Source organism: Passer montanus, unplaced genomic scaffold (genome assembly GCF_014805655.1).
Source record: "Passer montanus isolate IOZ18808 unplaced genomic scaffold, ASM1480565v1 scaffold46, whole genome shotgun sequence".
Taxonomy (NCBI): Eukaryota; Metazoa; Chordata; class Aves; order Passeriformes; family Passeridae; genus Passer; species Passer montanus.
Window position 1 is genome coordinate 3,101,556 of NW_024369485.1, and position 17,393 is coordinate 3,118,948.

At 40.3% G+C, this 17,393-nt stretch overlaps 2 protein-coding genes across 4 annotated transcripts in view; both read right to left on the reverse strand.

Moving 5' to 3' along the window:
- Nucleotides 1-340: 340 nt before the first annotated feature.
- TTC32 (tetratricopeptide repeat domain 32) lies at nt 341-2,531 on the reverse strand. The gene is given in 4 exon segments (XM_039721594.1): nt 341-771; nt 1,704-1,864; nt 1,939-1,990; nt 1,993-2,531. Coding segments are annotated over 4 exon segments (387 nt in total). The 5' UTR covers nt 2,039-2,531; the 3' UTR covers nt 341-643.
- Nucleotides 2,532-3,070: 539 nt separating this feature from the next.
- The window catches only part of WDR35 (WD repeat domain 35), a 42,294-nt gene continuing 27,971 nt past the window's right edge, over nt 3,071-17,393 (reverse strand). Inside the window, exons 17-28 of one of the 3 annotated variants that reach the window (XM_039721590.1) lie at nt 16,783-16,993; nt 16,122-16,202; nt 15,860-15,996; nt 13,413-13,616; nt 11,467-11,613; nt 10,271-10,403; nt 9,283-9,393; nt 7,680-7,844; nt 6,525-6,665; nt 5,578-5,734; nt 4,733-4,973; nt 3,071-3,798 (exon numbers count right to left, since the gene is read on the reverse strand). In XM_039721590.1, the coding sequence (XP_039577524.1) occupies nt 3,648-3,798; nt 4,733-4,973; nt 5,578-5,734; nt 6,525-6,665; nt 7,680-7,844; nt 9,283-9,393; nt 10,271-10,403; nt 11,467-11,613; nt 13,413-13,616; nt 15,860-15,996; nt 16,122-16,202; nt 16,783-16,993 (1,879 nt within the window). In that variant the 3' untranslated portion in view covers nt 3,071-3,647. The remainder of the gene's footprint in view (nt 3,799-4,732; nt 4,974-5,577; nt 5,735-6,524; nt 6,666-7,679; nt 7,845-9,282; nt 9,394-10,270; nt 10,404-11,466; nt 11,614-13,412; nt 13,617-15,859; nt 15,997-16,121; nt 16,203-16,782; nt 16,994-17,393) is intronic. The other 2 variants (XM_039721591.1, XM_039721592.1) reach the window with 2 other exon arrangements.

Sequence of the window (17,393 nt, forward strand, 5' to 3'; positions counted from 1 at the left end):
GGGCTCATCCACACAGGAACTCAAAGTAAGAAGCAGAAATGTCACCGGCATAATTTAAAAAACAAAATCCTAATGGTCATATCAGCAGTCAGTATTTATTGTGTTAAATTTGTGTTGCTATGAACTTGTAAGGATCCTTCTAGCTGATGATTTACGGATTTCAGTAATGGTCCCTCCTACCATGTGAGAAATGAAGCTGCCTGGGTGTTCACAGCCAGCTCCATCAGATGGATTTCACACTGTATTTTTTCAGGGAATTGATCTTTTTAATAAGGAAGAGAAAGCACAATTCCTCCTGTGAATGTTTTCTATGGTAAACTCTGCAGACAATCACAAGATAAAAAGTACATGTTCATTTTTATTTTCAATTAATCTGGCTAATACATTTATTATAGAATTACAAAGTATTTCTGTATAAAATCTGTACATGTGTCTCACAGAGATCAACATTACACCTTCCTTCAAGGACAGAAATCCCACATTCAGGTTACTTTGCAATCATAATCAATTTTTACCTTATTTGCCTAAGAATGAAGTTCTTCAAGAGGTCATAACAGATGTAAACGATCTTGTGTTTCATCCATCAATGACAAAAATCACATGTTTAGTGGAATATTTTCACATCACATCACTACCTGCATTTTCAATAACCCCGCTTCTGTTTTTCTTCTTTATCAAGAATAGCCTGTTTTAGACTCAATGCAGCATCTTCAAATTGGGGGTTCAACTCTAATACTTTCCTGAAATCTTTCATGGCCTCATCAAAGTCTCCTGTCCCAAAAAAAGGAAAAAAAAGTAAAATTATCTTTCTGTAACTGCTCATGCTCACAAACCTCTGACAACTCAAGAACACCTCCTAATATTTTCACCCACAAGGTAACAGCTACTTCCTGGAGCCATAGCATTTGGATTCTCCACAGGCCCAACTGGGAGTCAAAGTGTTTCACATCAACAACCATAAATTTTTGCACCTCATTTTGCATGAATTTTTGCACCTCAAATGGACTTAAGGCAAAGTTCAGCCTGTTTATTCCCAAGGGGAGGAGACAAAAGGCTCACACCAATAGAGGCAGCCTTAAAGCTGGCACACAGGCACAGAGCTTCCAGCTGGTGCCTATGGCCCGGCTCCATTCTCCACTCCCTCGACCTCCACAATGGCCAAGCTCTAACAAAGGGCACAGGGCTGTCATTTTGTGATGGCATCATCAAAAACGGGGCTGGAGATTCCCCAGCAGCCCGCTGGAAGTCGAGAAGGCTGTGCTACAGGTACCTGGGAGACGCTTTATCTGAGGTTTAATGGCAGTGTTTGGAACTGGCTTGTTTGACCCCAGGGCAAATCTTCCCACAAGTCAACTACACCTTCCCTCCCATTCTCCACGGAACAGCAGAGTTTGGAATGACTCAGCAGCACAGCCAGCAGCAGGGTGAAACCGCACACGGGGGCAGGCTGCGATGCCCGCCCTCGTCCCGCCCGTGCCCTGCAGGTGTCCCCTCAGAGCCAGGCAGGTGTCTCCCCAGAGCCAGGCGGGTGTCCCCTCAGAGCCAGGCAGGTGTCCCCCCAGAGCCAGGCAGGTGTCCCCCTCAGAGCCAGGCAGGTGTCCCCGCCCGTGCCCTGCAGGTGTCCCGATCCCGCCCGTGCCCCGGGGCCGCCCGGTCTCGCTGCCCTGCCCGGTCTCGCTGCCCTGCCCGGCCCCGGCTCGTACCCAGCCGGTAGCGCACCAGCCCGCGGTTGTAGTAGGGCACCTCGAAGCCGGGCTGGCACTCGATGGCGGCCGTGAAGTCCTGCACGGCGGCGGCGAACTCCACGCGCAGGTACCGCACCTGCCCGCGGTCGTTGAGCGCCGTGGCGAGGTCGCTGCGGGCACTGCGGGGACAGAGGCAGCGGCGTTAGCGGGGCCCGGCCCGGCGCGCCCGCCCCGCTCCCGGCCCCGGCGTTACCCCGCGGGGCTGCGGGCGATGAAGCGGCTGAAGAGCTCCTCGGCCGCCCCCCCACCCCCGCCCGCGCCGCCGCCAGCAGCGCCGCCGCCTCCCCCGCCATCGCGCTGACGTCACGGTCACGCCGGCGCGCGCGGCCGCGTCAGGGAGGCGCTGGCCGGGGAGCGGACGCGGCAATGGCGACAGGAGCGGGGCCGCGGGGCCCTCTGCTCCTCTGCTCCGCTCTCCCGAGACCCCCGCCGGCTGCACAGCGTCCAGCCCTGCGGCCGCAGCACAGGCACGACCTGGACCCGCTGGAGCGCGGCCGGAGGAGACCAAGACGATCAGAGACTGCAGCACTGCTCCTCGGGAGACAGGCTGGGAGGGGCCTGGTGGAGACCTCAGAGCACCTTCCAGTACCTAAAGGGGCTCTAAGACAGCTGGAGAGGGACTGTTTACAAGGGCATAAAGGGACAGGAGAAGGGAGAATGGCTTTAAGATGAAGGAGAGAAGGTTTAGGTTAAACATAAGGAAGGAATTCTTTACTGTGAGGGTGGTGAGACTCTGGAACAAGTTGCCCAGAGAAGCTGTGGGTGCCCCATCCCTGGAAATACTCAAGAACAGGTTGGATGGGCTTTCTGGTACCTGGTCTAGTGGAAGATGGTGCAGCCCTTGTCAGCAGGCTTATATGAAGATGATCTTTATGGTCCCTTCCAACCCAGGCCCTTCTGCTACTCTGTGATGCTGTGGAGAGGGGGTTTATCCTTACCGGGTCCAAGCTTAGGGGAGAGCACAGAAGAGCTCCTCTGCTCTCCTCTCAAACGTGCCATTGCACAATGTGAACGTCACAGCTCTTGTCAGGCAGCCAGTGCTGGCTGGCCCTGGGCACAGCTCGCCCCGTGCTCAAGGCCCTGCAGCACTGCCAGAGCACAAACCAGCACTAAGGTGGGACAGCCAGACATTGTTCCTTGGACCTTTGTGTGTCACAAGGGTGACAGTTCAGCTCCTGACAGCTGTTCAACAGACGCAGGCTGCTCTCCCAAGCTACGTGAAAAGTGTCAGGTTCCAGGTTGGAAGTTCATGGAGGTTTCCTTAAGCTGTTGAAGATGGGATCACCCAAGCTCAGGAACCCGACTGACACACTGACTGCTGCGTGTTTTCAAGCCCTTTATTTTATGGTGGGTTTAAATACACTTGGCAAAAGAAACCAGCACTAATGTATGCTTATACTGGTGTCATTACTCTGGTAACTAAACAGTAGTACAAAAACTTACGTGGTAATATTATCAAAATTATTGTGATGTTATTTAAACTCAGGAATCACTTCCTTCAAAAAACTGAATTCTGAGAAAACCCAGTAATTTCCTATGGAATTAGACCAAAAAATGGAGCCTGCTCAGAGTGGAATATATTGATATGAGCCTACATTCCACTCATACAGTTTTGCAACTAGGCTCAATCTACAATTCAAAAATAATGCTTTTACCTTAAATATTTTTTTTTTAAGTATAGCAAAACCAGAATGTATTTACATGGTAATTATTTCAGCTAAATGGAAGCAGTAAAGGTTTCTCTTGTGGGTTTTCTGTTTTGGTTTTGGGTTTGTTTTTTTTTTTAATGTTTCTCTAATAGCAGCACTAACTGCTACAATACAGTACCTGAGTTGTATTTCAAGATAGTACCATTTTAGAGGCTGTTCTTAGCAGTCATAAATGCAGATACAGTCTTTATCCTCAGCTTATTGTGCTGTGGCACAGAGGACAGGCATTATAATGGCCTGCTTCTGTGGCTTTCATGCAGTGCTTACACACACTGCACATCCAGAACTGATACTCCAGGATAGGGGCTCCTGTTGCAACACATACAGGAAGTTTACCATCTCCACTATAAAAAAAAAAGGAGAAAAAAATAAAGCTGAAAGAATAAAAATGTGGTGTGCCACTTGTTATTAGCTTATGTAACACTTCACTGTTCAAGTAACCCAAGTATATAAATCTTCACACCAGAATATGCCCACCCCAGAACCATACAGTCAACAAATGAGGACCAGCAGATCCAAAAGATGGGGTGAAAGAAGCAGTGAAGGCCAGATAAAGGTAAGGCCTGATTAGACACCTGCACTGCTGTTATACTCTGTCCTCCTCTGTCTGAAGGGTCAGCAGAATCACAGCTGCTACTGAGATTCTGCACAGCATGATCAATCAAGACAGGTTAAAATCCTGTTTGCTAAAAGAAAATTGATTCACAATTGATTTCCATATTTCCAAGTTCCATGCTCTCAGCAGGAAATGTGTCAAATACACTGTTGTGGGCACAGCCACTCCAAGGACTTACCCCTTAAATGTGCCCTTCACACTAATTTTAACTTCACATATTGCTCTTTTCACACCATACAGATTTAGGTAATTCACAAAACACTGGAGACCTGTTAGTTAATAATGATCAAACAGTCCCTTGTTGATACTTTCAGCACCCCACCATGGAAATGCAAACAGTAACATTCTTACTTTAATCTCACATGACACAGTCTCAAAAGTCCTAAAACTCCTGTCCTTTGTCTACCTGCATTTCAAATTAAGATGAAGTTACATCTTTATGCCCAGATCCTCAAATGCAGTCAGTGTTTTTTTTCCCAAACAGCATAGTGCTGTATTACCTTCCTCCAAACTGGCTAACTCCTGCCTCATTCTTGCCCAATATTTGGTTTAAGCAGCAAAGCAATTAATTTGGTAACACACAAAACCTGCTAAAACCCAAAACACAGCAAACAGCAGAAAAAAAGTGACAGTATTATTATAGTACATAAAAATAAACCCACCTCTCAAGAACATCATCCAGATCAGGTGTTTTGTTATACTTTGGTCTGTATCTTGTGAATATCTCTAGAGCAAGCTCTTCATACTGTTGCCTCTGCTCTGGTTCAAGAGTTTCCAAGGATTCTAATTTAACAAAGGCTTTTGAACAAGTATCAAATGCTCTGTTTGCACATGCACAGAGTGCCAAAAGGGAATAGATTTCAACTGCAGGGATAATGTCTTCATAATCTCGCAAATGAAGAGCTAAAAAATTTAAAAAAAAATCCAAGGCAATTATTACATATCTTCTGAGGAGTGCAAGCATCTGCATGAAACAGTTGCTACTAGACGACAGTATTAATTCTAAAAATAGGACAAAAACCACAGTCTTTTTATTGACATGACTGTGAAGCATTGCTCTAAAAAACAAATTAGCAAATTTCACTTGGAAATTGTCGTCTTCTTGAAACACTTTGTTTTGGTTGGTTGGTTGTAAAAATATTAGAAGGATTTGAAGTCTTCATTACTTGGACAAAGTACAAGGCACTACTTGTTTGTCTAATTCCCACAGATTTTTTGTGAAGCTCTACAAGAAAGTATGATGTAAATTTAGGTATGCCTTATAACTTAGGGAGAGAAACAAAACAGTCAGCAGAACATCTACAGAGATGAACCAATTTACCAGGTAATATTTGGAAAGATTTGCATTTTCTTCAGCAAAGTCCTTTCCAGGTACTGTGACTGCAGCTGTATTTGATTCATTATATGGTTTTGGTTTAAATTCCATGGATTTATTAAGAACTGAAAAATGTGGCAGCTATAAATGAAGTTATGTGCTGTCTTTACAGGGTTGAAAATTAATTCTTACCTGTTTTAAGTGCTGCATCTACAGAACCTTTATAGAGCTGTTTTTGTGCAAGTATGAAGAAGTGGTAAGCCTCAGCTCCTCGCCAAGCATTGTCTGCAAAGCGATTCGTTGAAGAAAGAACATCTTCTTCCAGCAAACCAGCCAAAGCTGAAGCACTCTGAAAACAAACCAGCATCACAAGTAATTTTTATATGAAACAGATACAGCAGGAAATGGGGATATATGAAAAGAGCTTTTCTATACTTGGTGATTACACCACTGTCCGTGTTAAGTAGACAAAACACCGTCCGTGTTAAGTAGGCAAAATACAAATGGACCTACAGTGAGCATTGTCAGGCATTCTGTGCAGAGCACAGGCACAGCATCTGGTGCAGATTTTCAAAGATAAATAACATATACATGTGTATACAAATATATTTTGTGCACATCTGCAGACTGGTTCATAGTTTGGATTAACACTGCATTTTGACACCAGAGCTCTTAAAAATGTGTTTAAACTATTTCATTTGTGCATATGAAGATGAATGTGTAAGCAGAGAAAAAATTCTTCCACTGGCATCCCATGTATCTGGAGCCATCTCCCTGCTGAATTACAGGCAACATAGCTTAATCTAATCATAGATCACCCTTTGGGATCAATACCTACTCCTAAATGACACAAGAGTTTTGCAGGAAGTTTCTTAGTATAGTTTCCATTGTTATAGTGCAAATATTAAGAAAACCATGTTAAACTTAGGAAGAAAATATCTATTAATACATATGATTTAAATCTTTTAAAATAAAACTTAATATGTTTTCATGGGGGACTTGCTTGAAGGAAAGCATTGTTCTTAGCAGGGAAAAGGGTTATTAAAAAAACATTATAGGCACCCATGAAGATGGTTTGCTTTATTGTGACCAGCTAGCAGATACTAGAATTCAGAAAGGGGGGAAAAAAAAGACATTACCTCTGAACTTTTCTCTTTAACTTTTCCCTTTTGTGCATTTTGCATTTGTTCATGACACTGTTCCATAAGTAAAGCTGATAGCACATAAAGCTTTTTTACTCGCAAAGGCTTTGTCCTTTTCTTTGACTCTTCATCTGCAATCTTAAAAAAAAAAAAACAAAGGGATTTAATTCTGCTGGACAATTGCATGCTTGTACAAACCCAGGAAATCATGCCAAAAAATTATTCTGCCTTTAAATGTAATAATTTAGACTGCAAAGAGAACTATAAATGAAAATGTCAAAGTGAAGTATGCACATTATTTTATATTTATTTAGCTAGCACGTATATAAAGCCAGATTCTCAGGAAGGATAAATCAGTGTAACCATGTATAAGTCTAGTGATCTAGTATAAAAATAAACTAAAAAATAGCAATTTTTAAACACATACATAGCTTTCAATAAGGTCTGGTGGTTTTCCCAGAAAAGAAGAATGTCTTTTGAAAGTAACATATATTATATACATATACATACATACAGATATACTGCTATAAATATTTGCTGTAAAAATTACATATCACTCCTACAAGACTTTAAGCTATGTAGAGAAATCTCTGTAGCCAAACCAAATCTAAGCAACATCTTTATCTTAAAAGCACACCACAGCCATTTCTAATTGAAAGAACTAATTGAAGAAATACCAAAATTTAACTTCTAGTTCTTGCCGGTTTTTGGTTGTTTGTTTTTTGTTTGTTTTTTTTTTCTTTTAAAGGAGATAAAAGTAACTCCCATGATATCTAAAATAATGTGGGCATTGCACCCCAGGCCAGTCTACTATACTCTTTTACTAGGCAATGCAGGGCATCAGGACCTTTTCTGAGGTGCAGTTCATCTCCTACTGAAGTGAAAGTCTCAAAATAAAGAAATAGATGGCTTGTGTCCCCCAAGTCCCCTCTCCACTAGCTACAGAGGACACCCAGGGTAACTGTTACACATAGAGATATCTGAACTCTGGGAGTTGGGTTCATCCTTGCACTATCCTGTATGATGATATCTGCTTATTGCCTAGACATTGTTAAAACTAAAACAACCCCAAGGGAATAAAAGTAGCACAGAAATAGTAAGAGCTAGTCCAAAAACCCCAGTCATTCAACATAAAAATAAAACCTGCCATACCTTGAACATGAGTTTAGCAGCTTCAAAGAAATAATTGGCTTTACGATAGAGTTCTATAGCATCAAGGATTTTGTTCTTTTCCAATAAATGACTTGCATATCTGGCTAACAAGGATCCGATCTCTTTCATGTTGTGATTTTTGGCCAGCTCCACAGCTTTATTCCACTAGAAATTAAAGGAGACAATTATTAATCTCATTATTTCAACTACACTCTCAGAACAAACCAGTTATCCATGAACAGACTGCAGCATCTGTGTGCAATATTTCATCACCATTTTGAACCAGACTACTATAAAATTAACATAAAAAGCAAGAGAATACAAATGCTTACATCGTTGCCAATCATGTGATGCAGTAGTACTGAAAAAAAATGCTGGACCAATGTTGGTGTACCCAAAACAGAGATTATTTTGGACCTTATTAGCATATGAGATTTGATAACAGGATGCCTTGGCAAGAGCAAACAGAACTTTGAGAATTAAATCAAGATTGTAAGATCAAATCAGACAGATTTGCCAGAAAAAAGAAAATTACATCAGACTTCTGCAAGCAAAAGATGTTTAAAGTATAAGTTTATGTGATCTTTAACCCAATCATTGTAGTAAAACATTACTAGCCTTCCTAAAACAATATATTAACATTGTAGTCCACAATAAAATCAGATTCTTTGACCATCTCAAAGTCTTCCCTGTCTCTCTTCATGGCTCATAGACCTCTGTCCTAAACCAGATATAAAACAGTTGCTTCTACTTTTATGAAAGCTATGCAAAATCATTTCACTATAGCTCATAGCTGGACATGTGGATTTCAACCAAGAAAAGCCTAAACCAGACTCTCAAAAGTATGTCTGAAAGAGAACCTCAGCCCAGAAGCTTAAAGCACACAGTAACACTTTACTTATCCTTCTATACACCTCATTTTGTCTGTGAATTTTTTTGATCTTCAGTGGTTTGGCTACTGTGTTTGCCCCAGATGAAGAGTTTGGCAGGACTGAGATCTTAATTGAATCTCACACCTAATAGCTCTTCAGATCCATAAAGTAAGAAATTGTTCACAAAAAGCCAGCCCTAGGCAATCCTGCCATTCCCATCCATCAAGTTCCTCATAGCCATCCTCAGTTTTTCCCTTATTTGTGTTGACACAGACATTTGCACAGGTTAAGTCATACCAGGAAAGAGCTCTAGTTCTCAACGTGCAGATCAGTTTCCAGCTCAGCTTTTTCCAGCTACATCCTCATGCTGTCACAAATCTATTCGCATCTATACAAAGGAGGGGGATGTGGAAAATATCCAGAATGGACATCTATCTCTTCTCCAGTCTTGTCCCATTCCATCAGGAGGCAGCACAGCCTGGCTTCACAGAGGCTACAAATGTCTGTATGCTGAGCATGCTGCCCACAAACCCTGCATGTAGCTTTGCATGTAGCCCCTCCAGTGTTTTAATCTTAATCTCAGAGAACTGGTTTAAGCACCAAAATAAGAATTTTCCAGAAATTATGACAAATCATCTGACGTTTAACACATATTTGTATTCCACTGGGCATTAGGATAGAAATCTCACTGTTAACCTGGTATTGTTACAGATTATCATCTGCTGTTTTACCTGGTTGAGATGCACACAGGTATCCACAGCATCCTTTGGTCGATTACATTTCAGAAAGGCTGACACAGCTTGTTCACACATCCCCACTCTCACAAACATATAAGCTATATCCTGCAAAAAGCATCAGCACTGTATTAAATTCACTTCTGCATTTTTAGTACATTGTGCAGCAACAGCAGTGCTCCTATTTGGTTAATTTAAGTCCAAGAGGGTGGGGAATGGGTTGTTTGCTTCATGGACCCTGTGAAGACATCAGGCATTGTTGTAAATCTTTAGAACTGTGCTCACACACTGCTTCTAAATTCAAGAAAGCTATTACAATGAGTTTAAAAGAAAATGCTATGTCTTGATTTACTGGAAAAGGCATTAAAGGAGCATGTTTTGCATTTTTCAAGCATTTTGGATTAAGTCAACCACAGCATAGTTTTACATTAGCTATTATTTAGTAGGCAATTTCCTGCTACATATACAGACCTATACTCTGTACACCTATATATCCTACACACCCTACCCCATCTACTTTCACTCCTTTCAGAGCATTGTCAGTCAGGTCTTTCTGGGGAACTGGGATAATAAGGAAGAGTGACAGGGTATGAAAATAACAGTAACACTAGAGATCAATACCACAGTAGCACCATTGCACTTAAGTGAGTAGGCCATCCACTGCATTCATTCTCTCATTCTTAACCCTCCCAAGATGGGACATTTTAAATAAATAGTTGGATATAAGGCAATGAACAATAAAGGTGCTTTTTGCTTACAGGAAGCAATTTATGATTCTCTGGAAGTGCAATAAGGGAATGGAAGAGTGACAGGGTATGAAAATAACAGTAATACTAGAGATCAATACCACAGTAACACCATTGCACTTTAAGTGAGTAGATCATCCACTGCACTCATTGTCTTATTCTTAACCCTCCCAAGATGAGAAATTTTAAATAAATAGTTGGATTTAAGGCAATGAACAATAAAGGTGCTTTTTGCTTACAGGAAGCAATTTATGATTCTCTGGAAGTGAGTTGGCCAAATTCTCCAGTCCTTGGTAGTCTTCTAGCATGTAGTAACATTCAGCTAAACGTTCCTGGTTTCGTCCTTGGACATAGTACTGTACAGCATTTAACCTAATAAGACCAAAAAAATGTGGTGGCTTCTGATGTATAAACACAAGAGAAGTTTTTAATTCTGTAAGTCTTTTGCATTTGTAAAGTTAAAATCACATTATTTTAAATAGGTAACTTTGTTTGAAAAACTTTCATAGCTAGAATTTCACCATTTTTCCAAAATGCACTAAAAATTTTAATTTTCACAGATCATTATATTAAAAGTGTAGCAATATTGATTCTCTGACTAGCATAAGATTAGGAAGTCAAGGAATTCTTAAAGCTGCATTCCCATGTCAGCAGAGATGAGGGAGGACAACTTACAGCTAAACTTCCAGAAAAGGGCTTTACTGTTGTGCTTCTCTATTTTAAAATGCAAACATCAAGACCTCCAAGTCCATTCTCCAAAGTTACCAAAAGCATGTAAAACTCAACTTTCAAAATCCAATCACAAGTTTTCAGCTGCATTGTGACAATACAGTTTGGATAATGGCAATACATAGTGGAGCTGTGGAACTCTAATACATGGGCTTAGAAGGCAACAACAAACGTTCATGAAAAAAATTCCCTGCAAGTTATTAGCTATGAAGACATTACCTCTGGCTCAGTAAGCACCTGACTGCACAATGTGTTCTGGAGAGTGTAAAATCTTCCTTGGGTGCCCAGTTTGGGCAACAGCTGGAGACAGATCCAGGTCAGAGAACTCTGGACCTTCTCAAATATTTGTGATTTGAAGCATTTTAGAAAATTCACTGATAGTTAGTAATTATGTACTACTTTTAATCCCTTTTGGGTTTTTTTTAATACGTTTTATTATCCAGCCTATTATAATACAACTGTATAGGCATTTCTCTTCCCTTCCTTTGAAGCAGACGACTTCTGGCAAAGCAGAGATTTATACAACCTTCACCCTTTAGGAAGCTGATCAGCAGCTGTTTATCATATCATGGAACCCTAAAGGTATGAGCTAAATCTCATAATTCCAAAATGATCCAATGCATTGCATCCTAACTTTCCCAATATCTGTCCCTCCTCATACATGAAGTCTTGTCATCAGGTTAATAATTTCCTGTCCAGCCCATACCATTTCTGCCTGTCTGCAAAGTAGTCTCCAATGGCGTTGTGTGCCTGCTCCAGGAGGGCGTCGTCCGCGCCCCCCGAGCCCGTTTTCAGCAGCTGCAGCACGCGGAACCAATCGCCCAGTTTGATCCGCAGCCCAATGGCAAGATCTCTAAACAGGAAACAGCAGGGAAAAGTCAAACACAACAAAAGAGGCTTAACAAACATCTCGAGAAAAGCATCCAAAAGTGTTTTCACCTGCAATGCAGGTATCAGAGTGATCCCAGATAACTTGTTTACAATTTAAACACTATTCCGTTAAAGCAAACACTCAAGAGAGCTCCCAGGTTATATCACACGTATGCACTTCCTTATCAGCCACACTCCTGTGTGAGGAGTAAATGAGTGAGACAGTTGGGCTGATGTTACTTCAGGCTCCCTCTTACTCTGTTCTGCATCTTTCACTGCTGACCCACCACAAGAGATGGCAGCTGCTGCAAAAGGCTAAAAGCAGAAGGAAGGTGAGGGGAAAGAACAAGAAGCAACAAATATGAATAATGGAGGCTAAAGCTCAGATGAAATAAAATGGATTTCAGAGACTTATTTTCCAGATTCAGGGTGATTTTGGATAAAGGAGAAAGGACTCAGCAGTAGTTTTTTCCTTTTTATTATTCATGCATACATATGACTCACTGTGTGTCTGTCTGGCATGTTTTTTCCACCAAACAGAATAATTCTGTATTACCTCATATAAAAGTAATTCTGCAGGTGCATAGAGAATAAATGGGAGAGACCTATGTCCTTCTTTTAAAAATGCCCTCACCTTACAAGTAAATTAAAGAAGGCATGAGAAAGTCAATGCAGTCAGCTAAATAAGAGCATCTATCTAAAAACATTAGAATTTTATTTGAAAAATAAATTTATTTCATTGTGATTTATTGTAGATCCTTATATAGATTTTTTTAGTTGTGAAAATTGAAACCAGTAAACAAAAAATAAGTTTTTGATTTCTGCAATTCAATGTCCAAGTTTCTCTTCAGCCATGTGAAAAGAAATATGTCATATCTAAAACTGAGTGTTGCAGTGTGACTGAAGTGCTGAGGAGGCAGCCCACATCCCCAAATCACCCAACTGCCAGCAACTAATTAATGACATGCAAGGAAGTTTTCATTACCAGGCACTATTGGGCATCTCTCCCCAGCCCCTGCCTTCTTCCTCTGCCCTGCCACACTGTCTCCCTTACTTTCATTCTTACAGCATGAAATAATAACTAATTTTTTTTTCTCCATCATTCCCTACTGTTTTTCATGGCTCCATTAATCAAAGCTTAAAAATGTGTGCATAAGTGATTCATGTTTCTCCATGTTTGACCACCATCTACAGGCTACACTGCACAACTGCTGCTGATGATTTCTCATTATCCTTTTTCAGTAGAGACAGTGCTCTAGCTAATTACTTAATTTATATTCCCAGCAATACTAAAATTTTGCTTTGTTTGTTTTCATTCCTGAGCAAAAATTACACTGATTGGTTTCAATGTTTCACAGTTTCATCCAGAGTCTGTCTCTCCAAAGATTACAGTTCATTAAAAACTCTGTTGTTTGTATATGTAATTGAGAAGAATGTGTACTTGGCTACTAGCACAGACCAACACCACATAAATTAAACATTATTTAACATTGTTTGTATTTTTGGAATCCCAGTTGAAATACCAACAAAATACTTGTGAATAAAACATCTATAAAACACAGCACTACCTAGAGCAGCCAAGGTTTTGTAAACTGTTTGGAATGCACTGGTTTACATACAGAAATGGTTATCTATGGATTAAACAAAATTCTCCCCATCTGATCCTTTTATGTTTTTGCAGAAACTGGTAAAGACTCTCCAGAGAAAACAGCCATTCCTGATTAAGGAATGCTTTTTTTTCCCCCAGACTTTTCTACTGCTGAGATGTTTACATGCAATTACCTTCTGTCCATATCCAGATACATTCTTTCAGCTTCTTCAAATCTGCTAAAATAGGCTGCCACTTCTGCTTGCTTCATGGACTCGCTCTGCAGATTGCCCAGGCGCTTCACAAACTTAATGCCTTGATAATCTTTGCAACGCACAAAAGCTTGTTCAGCCATCTGCAGATCCAGCTTCTGAAGAGCAGCTTCAGCCAGGAGTCGCCTGCATGAAAAACAAACATAGCAGATGGAAGAGCAGCTACAGAGTAAATTAAATGAGGGTATATTTAACTAGAAATTATTTAAAGAAGACATACAAGTTGTTGCAATTTATTGCTTACTAGCTAATCTTAATACAGTCATGTGTTTATTCCTAATACATTCTGTGATCTGCCTGGTACATGGTCAGGGAGAGATGTTGAAATAATTGGTAATATTCTTCAGTTCAGCTGTTCAGATGGGCACTGGCTTGGGAGGAATGGGCAAGATTTGACTGTTACACTACGTGAAATGTGTTGCTGGTCTCAGTGCTGTTCCATTTATTTATTTCTCCCTGTGCATTTGTGGAAACTGTAAGCCTTGATGGCAGCCTCAATCTAAGTGCCTCCAGCTCCACTGGCCACGACAAATAAATTATCCTTCTGATCCATCTGAATGTTCCTGGTCCTGTTATGACAGCAGCCTGGGACAGCAGGGAAAACCTTTGGGGAGCTTTATAATTGGTACTGCCCCATAGGTTAGTTCTGCAAATAGGGAATTCAGGCCAACCTGTGTGCATCAGGTGTTTGAATGAGCTCTAGAATTTTCTGAAAAAGTTAGGCTATTTAAAGTTTAGACTGGCTGATTACATTGTGAAACAAACTCAGTGCAGTGAGGCACTGACAAAACCACTAGTATTATTGCTGTATTCAGTGACCCAAGCCATGCTTAGGCAGTGTCTGCTGTGTATCTCTGAATCAGTTTGAGAAGGCTGGTATCACTTAAACTCAAGTGCTCATCACTGACATCAAAGAAACCAATTGATCTACACATCACATTTGTTGCATTCTAGAAGCAAGGTTGCTGTTTTCTTCTGATCTGGAATATATTTACTTTATATCCAGCACTTCTTTCCAATCAATCTCTTCTTCATAAACATGTGACGTGTTTTCTCTCATAATAAAATAACATTCACGGCAATTCCAGAGCAAGGTGAACAGAATTTGACCTATATTTCGTGATTTTATGATATAGAACTTTTACTGAGACACAGACTTGCAAAACTAACAGTCATTTTATATTAACTGAACAACAGTACTAGCAAAAAAATCATTTACAATTTCAAAGGTCCAAAAATCTTCAGCTAGTTCATGACATTTGTAAAAATGAAGACTCAAAACACTAACATTTCACCCTACACACTCAAGCTAATAAAATTATAGTATTACAGAAACATTCAATATATAGCTAGCAAATCCTGTTTTTCAAAATGAACATTCTGGAGACAAAGGCACAACTAGATAGAAAGAAATGTTTTTTGAGACAAACTTTTAAAGCAAGGTGTCTTGTCCAGTCTTTTAGCAACTCTAAATTCATCTCTGAAACAGCAGAACTAACAGTGAACTCTCCAACCCGCCTTGATGCAAGCTAAGCGTCCAATGCTGCAAGAGACCATTTAGCTTCAAAACAGAGCCAAATTTACTAAAGAAAGGTACAGGTAAGTAAACAGTCTCCAGAGAGTTAAAGAGAATTGGTCTTCTTCATCAAGGAACTTGTCAATTAAGTTTTAGGTTTTGCACTGACTTTTCATTAAATTATCTACTGAGGCCTTTACTCTTCCAGCCCTTACAAGCTGGGATATTAAACAGATTTCCAGCACTCCTGTTGTCACAGGTTTACCCCCACATGTTTGCTCTGCAGACTTTTCAACTTTAGTTTAACAGCTGAGCCATGTTTAGTTTAAGCATGACACTATCTCCATTTCTCAGATTACTTCTGAGATGCTGCACGGGAACACAGCACACCCAGCCCTTCTCACTTCTGTCCTTCGAGGCCTGTCCAAATGCTACAAAGTTATTCAAACTACTCTTATCCTTCTATCAGTCTGATGTGTTCCCTTTACCAGGTTTTAAGCTCTTTAATGTTCAATATCAAATACATAAATTTTAATTTAACCAACTTGACTATCTTGCTGTTAGCTTTTCATTTCCTTTAAATTTCCTCTAAAACACAAGAAACACTGTGTTTTGGGGCCCATATAGCACAGAGCAAAAAGGTGTCCTGAGCCTACACCTTATACCCACCATCATGATACAGCACATGCCTGACATTCTACGTACTCCAACATTAATTAAATCCTAAATAATTGTGTGTAAAATATATAGGCTGGTTTTGAGGTTTCTTTATTTTCATACTAGATCTGTCTGAACAGGAAAAGAATAGAAAAGAAGACAAATTTAAACAAATTTGGCTTATAGGAGATTTTACCAAAGTCTGGGATGTGGATTGTCTTCTATGAATTGGGAAGATTCCTCAATGCCAACTTTTTCAATCAATGCTCGACTGTCTCGTAATGACCGAATCTCGAAATTGATGATGTAATCTTTGTTAGGATGTTCGGGATTCTAACATAATGGATAAAGAAACATATTTTTATTCCTGGTGACTTTTATTTTCACCCAACAAAACAGATATCCATCATTTAGACAGACACCGACTTTTCCTACAAAATAGATGTGATTGTACTGACCTTTAGTATTTCATCCAGAAGAACAGATTTGATTTCTAAATCTTCAAAGTTGCAAATATATCCAGATGTTTGTATAGGTTCCTGGAAGTTAAATAAGTTATAAAGGAATGAACTTGCATTCTGTCTGACTAAATCCTAGTCAAATCTGTTAAGTATACATTTAGATCCATTCTTCTCCAAACTAGGATATACTTGCACTTCCAACAAGAAACAAATACTATAATCATTAACATTATTGACAATTCTGTTAATACAGGTATCACTAACAATCCTCATGTTTTCTGCAACTAAATTATGACAAAGAGATGAATAATACCTGCCAATATTCAGATTCAACTGAACTGTTTTACAACTATCCCTACTAAAATTGAATTTATGAATTCCAAAACATATAAAAAATACACTCCTGAAAATCTCATCTATTTGAGAAAAATATGACACCATTTTTATGTTTCTAGGACTGACCATTCATTCTACCTATATGGTCCATTCCCACGTGAGAGTTGGTAAGGTTTTGAGGTTTACATAACCTGAAGCAAGTTTATATTAACAAACACTTGCAGAACTGAATGGTCAGCACAAGAATAATACTATTCAAGAAAGACCCATTAACTTAGGAGTGAATTTTTTAAATGAGTAGTTTATGTACGTTGATACTTACCTCTGGATCCAAGTTTCTGAAGACATACATTCTTGTTTTCTCCATCATGGCAAACAGGTCGGGGTTGTCCTTGGCCCACTTCATGTCCCACACGTCCTTGCGCTCCAGCCTCAGCTGCCCGCCCGCCTCGGGCTGCCCCGCGCTGTCCGCGGCCCGCGCCTCCAGCTCCAGGAAGGTCAGAACCCCGGAGACGTCAATGATAGCAAGGCGACTGCGGAAAAACAAACAGGGAAAAAATAAGGCAGCTAAAGGACACCACTCAAGGCTGTAAATCTGAAACAGTTCTCTGGCCTGGCACAGTATAATTCTATAGGTTCCATGAGATGCTGTTGTGTGCCAGAACCAGCACAGATCCATATGGTTTTCATGTATCTGCACAGCAGAGACCAGACACATGGAAAGATGCTCTTCATCTGCTCACAGAGGATCTGGCCCAGCCAAGGTTCTCAAATATGCCCATTTTTATATCCAGCACTTTGAAAATACATCAGATACCAAGTTGAATAAATTACAGGTCTGTCCCTTGCCAAACTTTTCTTGACAAGGACCTAAATTAACAACTGAACAGAATGGGTTTTCCTTATTTACTAGGAGGAAATTAAGTAGATTAT